The sequence below is a fragment of the Cebus imitator genome, unplaced genomic scaffold (genome assembly GCF_001604975.1).
Source record: "Cebus imitator isolate Cc_AM_T3 unplaced genomic scaffold, Cebus_imitator-1.0 Scaffold54, whole genome shotgun sequence".
NCBI lineage: Eukaryota > Metazoa > Chordata > Mammalia > Primates > Cebidae > Cebus > Cebus imitator.
Window position 1 is genome coordinate 4,071,762 of NW_016107369.1, and position 5,666 is coordinate 4,077,427.

Here is a 5,666-nt window from a genome sequence, read left to right on the forward strand (position 1 = left end):
AAAAAAAAAAAAAAAAAAGAGTTTGTGGATAACAGTACCTACTTTCCAGGGTTGTTGTATTAAGTGCATAGTGCTTGGTAGGTAGGAAGTGTTTGCTACATACCATACTAACTGTTAATTATCTTATTGTACAAGAACCTCCAAAGCCCTTTTCTGAACTGCTTGCTAAAGATGTCCCAGCATATTCGTCACTTACAACTTTCTTGTGTTGACGCTTGTATATTCTGATCATTGGTGATCAAAGCCATTTTCAATATTATGTTAAAAATTTTCGAAGTAGCAGAAGCCCTAGGTAGTTAACTTCTTTTGTGATTAGGAAGAACTGGAACAAATGATACATTTGTTGAATTATTAAGTTGCAGGGAAAAATCAGTTGTAAAAACTTACACAGAGCTAAAGTGTAAGTTATAGTTGCAGGTGGGATGTAAGATGAACCATGATTACTTGCAGTCTGAATTACTTGATAAAGGAAAGAGAGAAGTACATTCACACTTATTCCACAGAAAGGAATTAGTAAAGAGAGTAATGATTGGAAACAGTCTAGGGATAGACCCAAAATTTTGGGAAATTTTTCAGTGTGAAGTAGAAAATATGTCAGTATACATCCTATAAATACAAAACATTGCATCACAGGTGTAATCCAATTTTTTTCTTTTTTTCCCTGAGATGGAGTCTCACTGTCACACAGCCTGGAGTGCAGTGGTACAATCTTGGCTCACTGCAACCTCCGCCTCCCAGGCTTCCTGAGTAGCTGGGACCACAGGCGTGTGCTCCAACACCCAGCTAATTTTTTGCATTTTTGGTAGAGACAGGATTTTGCCATGTTGCCCAGGCTGGTCTTGAACTCCTTAGCCCAAACAATTTGTTCACCTCAGCCTCCTAAAGTGCTGTGATAATAGGCATGAGCCACTGCACCCAGCCTAGTCCAAATGTTATAGTAGTCACAACTGGGAGAGTTGTTACAAAAATACTGCAGAGTCCTTAAAGGGGAGTTCTAGAAAAGAAATCATCTGATTTTGAATATACTTCGCTTGTTGGGAATAACAGGAATGGTCTTTACTCTTATCTTTTCTAAAAATTTCTTTTTTTTTTGTATTGAACCTCTTGTGTTAGAGAGGAAAGTCTTTGAAGAATATTTCTGATGCAGTCCTTGAGACATGGGAAGAATTTTGTGCCGGTGTGAAAAGCCAAAGAAGTAGTTGCCTATGGAGAGAAACACAATCCTTCATTTCTTTTGTGTCATCTGTTAAAACCCTGTTACAGGAGCCAAGCTTTGATCTGTATTAAGCAATTCAAACCTGTGTCTTGTTTAATTGCAGGAGGGAACCTGTATGACAAAATCCTTCGTCAGAAGGACAAGTTGTTTGAGGAAGAGGTAATTCATATTTTTATGGAAGGAAGTTAGAATTGTAGTGTTGTAATTCTTGCATTCTAGTTCTGTATTTACTCTTCCAATAATGAAGAGTGTTTTTTTCCTTCTGTTCAGACTCCTTCCAGGCTCTGATATTCATGAGAAAGGAAACTTCTAACAAGGAAGCTGTCTATAGCTGCTTCCTAAACGTTTTACCTCCACATCATGATTCTCTGTGGGCTTTCTTTCCTGGTTCTATTACTGCATACTGGTATGCCCAGTTTTTAATAACTTTGCATTCTTCCTGAGTTTTTCCACATATCTCCTTTACCATACTATATTTTATAATGACATTGGAACTGTTTTATGAGGAACCTGTTTTTTGTGGTTTTTTTTACCCCTTCACTTTTCTTTGCCTACTCAATCTGCAAGGAAGAGGTGTCAAGTCATGTTGAATCATAACTTCTGGTTGCAGCTTTCTTTTGTTTTGTTTGTTTGTATATGTGTTTGTGTTTACTTAAATGGAGCTTTGGTACCTATTCCAGATTGTTTCAGCAGTGAGCTGTATCCATAAAGCTGGAATCCTTCATAGGTAAGAAGTGAAAAAATTTATGGATGGATTCTTTCCTACCAATTCAGCACCTACCCTGGATACTCCCCATCAATACTTTTATTTTTTGATTAAGCAGCCAAGAGTTTTTCCACTGATATCATTAGGAAAGGAAAGTAATGAGGAATGTTATTTTCACTTCCTGAGGTTAATGTTTATGATCTAGGAAGAATCTCCTCAGTAGCTAAGTACTTCCTAGTCATTTCTTTTTTTTTTTCCTTTTGGGACGGCTCTGTCGCCAGGCTAGAGTGCAATGGCACGATCTTGGCTCACTGCAACCTCCGCCTCCCTGGTTCAAGTGATTCTCCTGCCTCAGCCTCTTGAGTAGCTGGGATTACAGGCACATGCCACCATACCTGGCTAATTTTTATATTTTTAGTAGAGATGGGGTTTCACCATGTTGGTCAGGCTGGTCTCGAACTCCTGACCTAGTGATCTGCCTACCTCAGCCTCCCAAAGTGCTAGGATTACAGGCGTGAGCCACTGCACCTGGCTGTCATTTCTTTAACAGACAAAAATTTTAGAGTTCAGTTTGTTAATTTATCAGTAAAGCTTCGAAGGCCTCATAAGGAGTGTTTGGTAAGAATTCACAGCAGTAATAATTGCCAATTGTTTTTGAGTTTATAATTAAGCTCTTTTAATTTAAATAAAAGTCTCTTCACTTTGTACAATTAATTGCACAAATTTACTAGCTCTTTGGGGGAAAAAAACAAGTTTCCATTCATTTCTAGGTAATGAAGAGAACCGTCTCAATAACATTTTCACATTATAACCTTCTTAAGTGAGTCATTGACTAGTACCAGAGATTAATTATAATACACTAAGATTTCTTTTTTCATTGGTTTGTTCATTCAATTAATGTATATTTCTTGATAACTATTCAGTGGCTTCTGCTGCATGTTGTTATTTTCTTTTTAAAAGTAACAAAGTATATTGTTCTGACTTATTCGCATCTTTCAATAAAGGAAGACCTAGTGAACCAGGCACAGTTCATTTTGTTTTACATATGGTCCATTCATCCTTAGAAAAATAGCTTGTGATTTTATTTAGATGACTAAATGGCCTAAGCATATTGTTACAGGGACATGTAGCCTCTTCTCTTGCCTTAAAAGATTATTCAAAACTTTGACACCAACCAAGTTTGTTAAAGTTGTCTTGATATCACTTAATTCAAGGCATAAGTAATAGTTGAAGAGGGGGGTATCTTAAGGGAATTATGGTTACCTAGAGCACCATTTTCCTCATCTGACCCTCTCAACTTTTTCTAGTAGCTTCAGTAGTATTTCTATGCTGTGAAGTCCTAGAGGATGAAATTAATTCTCTGCCTTCACTTTTTTAAGTTCTCCCTTCATTGTTAAACAGCATGTGAAAGTGATGACCACTGTGGAATGTTTAGTACAGAATATGAGCAATGGTAAAACTCTTTTGTTTTGTTTAATTTTTGAGACAGGGTCTCACCCTTTGCCCAGGTTGGAGTGTAGTAGTGCAATCATAACTCACTGCAGCCTCAGTGTCCTGGGCTCAACTGATTCTTGGGTGCTTTAGCCTCCCAAGAAGCTAGGACTACAGGCGTATGCCACCAATCCTGACTAATTTCTTTTTTGTAGAAATGGGGTCTCATTATGTTGCCCAGGCTGGTCTAGAACTCCTGGCCTCGAGCAATCCTGCTGCCTTGCCCTCCCAAAGTGTTGGGATTACAGGTGTGAGTCGCTACACCCGCCCCACACTCATTTTTATTCTGTAATAATCCTGGGCAAAATGGGGGATGAAATAAAACAATTATCTGTATGAACTTAATATGCAGCATCTTTTTTTTCAGAGATATAAAGACATTAAATATTTTTCTGACCAAGGCAAACCTGATAAAACTTGGAGATTATGGCCTAGCAAAGAAACTTAATTCTGAGTATTCCATGGCTGAGACGGTATGTGTTGCCCTTGTCTTCATTTTTATTTTCTTTTCCTTTCCAGCACTGTGATATATAACTATGCTCCCTAAATCTTGCATACTTTTATCAATATTCTTGGAAGTTCTCCATACTTTTAATGCAAGTCTTCAGAAATCTTTTTCCTGGGCTCACTAGGAGGCATTTACATGGTCAAGTGTCCCTTCAAGAGTCATTGTCCACATTAAAGCTCTGACCTCATAGACTTTTCCAACACTGACTAGGGACTTAATCTAAAAGCAACAAAATGCTTTACTATTTTGTCCAGCCTGGGATCTTTAGTAGATTTTACTTTGTCTCTTATTTAATGTTTGAGCTCAAGGTGTTAGATGTCTCTTTTTGTATTTTCTTTGAATGTTTCTGGTTCAAAGAGAAGGCCTATATAACAAATGAAGGCTGATGCTCAGAGAAAAGTCTGTTCTTTCATATCATACACAGTCTGAACTGTACAGGGGTCCCCTGTCACGTGATTTTGAGAAAGATCATTGGTAAAGAGTAGACATAAGTTTATCTTTAGGACAGTAATCTTATCCTTTTAGGAATTATAAAACCCAGTTATTATTATTCTGGTTTCACAATGCTCTATCCTTAACTTGAAAACTGATTTGGCCAATAATATTTTTTATATATATAATGTCAAGATATGCCTGCAAGCAATTTAGACGTTTAGGGTTGGGAGTCTGCTTCAAGGACTTGAGGGAGGCCGAAGTGAGCTTCTGAAGAAGCAATCATTTCTTTATATGGATTTTTCTCATCAAGAACAATCTGATAAAACCGAGACTTCACTTTTTTTAGCTAGTTAAATGCAAAGAAGGAATTGATATGAAAATTTATAAAAACCGTATAAGCCATCTGAAACTTGCTTTGCTTTGGTGATTAAAACTGACTGTGAGTTTTATTAGAGCTGCTAGGGCATTCATTATATCTCATCTCGGGAGAGGCATGACTTCTTAGAACATTTTTATTTCCAAATTTATTTCTGAAGTCAGAAAATCTTTTTCAAATTCAAAAGAAATTCACGGCCGGGCACGGTGGCTCACACCTGTAATCCCAGCACTTTGGGAGGCCAAGGCGGGCAGATCATGAGGTCAGGAGTTCAAGACCAGCCTGGCCAAGATGTTGAAACCCTGTCTCTACTAAAAATACAAAAACTAGCCGGGCACGGTGGCAGGCGCCTGTAATCCCAGCTACTTGGGAGGCTGAGGCAGGAGAATCACATGAACCTCATGGGTGGAGGTTGCAGTGAGCCAAGAGTATACCACTGCCCTCTAGCCTGGGCTACAGAGTGAGACTCTGAGTGAAAAAAAAAAAAAAAAACAGAAATTCACTAGCTGTGTTAGTGTAACAGATGCCAAATTGGGCCATTTTAAAAGTTTCAGCACTGTGTATTTTAGTCAGAACATCTAATTCCTTCATTCAGTTATCAGCTCCCCACTGCCAGTGTTTGGGGTTTTTTTTTCCCATTGGTGAACTTTTACTAAGTATTTCTCTTAGTATATGTAAAGTCTTTAGTAGGCCTTGAATGCCTGAAGCCTATGTGATCTAGGAATCACAGAGTTATTGAGCCCCTCAAGTTACCACAGTTCCTTTACTTCAGAGATTGTCCCTTTATGATTGACCCAAGAGATTTGATATGAATAAGTTTTTTTAGGCCAGGTGTGGTGGCTCACGCCTGTAATCCCAGCACTTTGGGAGGCCGAGGCAGGTGGATCACCTGAGGTTGGGAGTTTAAGACCAGCCTGACCAACATGGAGAAACC

The 5,666-nt window shown here is 38.4% G+C and overlaps 1 protein-coding gene across 1 annotated transcript in view; it reads left to right on the forward strand.

The window, feature by feature from the left end:
- The window catches only part of NEK9 (NIMA related kinase 9), a 47,962-nt gene that overhangs the window by 4,934 nt on the left and 37,362 nt on the right, over nucleotides 1-5,666 (forward strand). Inside the window, exons 3-5 of the mRNA XM_017528511.2 lie at nucleotides 1,320-1,375; nucleotides 1,873-1,943; nucleotides 3,781-3,931. Of these exons, the coding sequence (XP_017384000.1) occupies nucleotides 1,320-1,375; nucleotides 1,873-1,943; nucleotides 3,781-3,931 (278 nt within the window). The remainder of the gene's footprint in view (nucleotides 1-1,319; nucleotides 1,376-1,872; nucleotides 1,944-3,780; nucleotides 3,932-5,666) is intronic.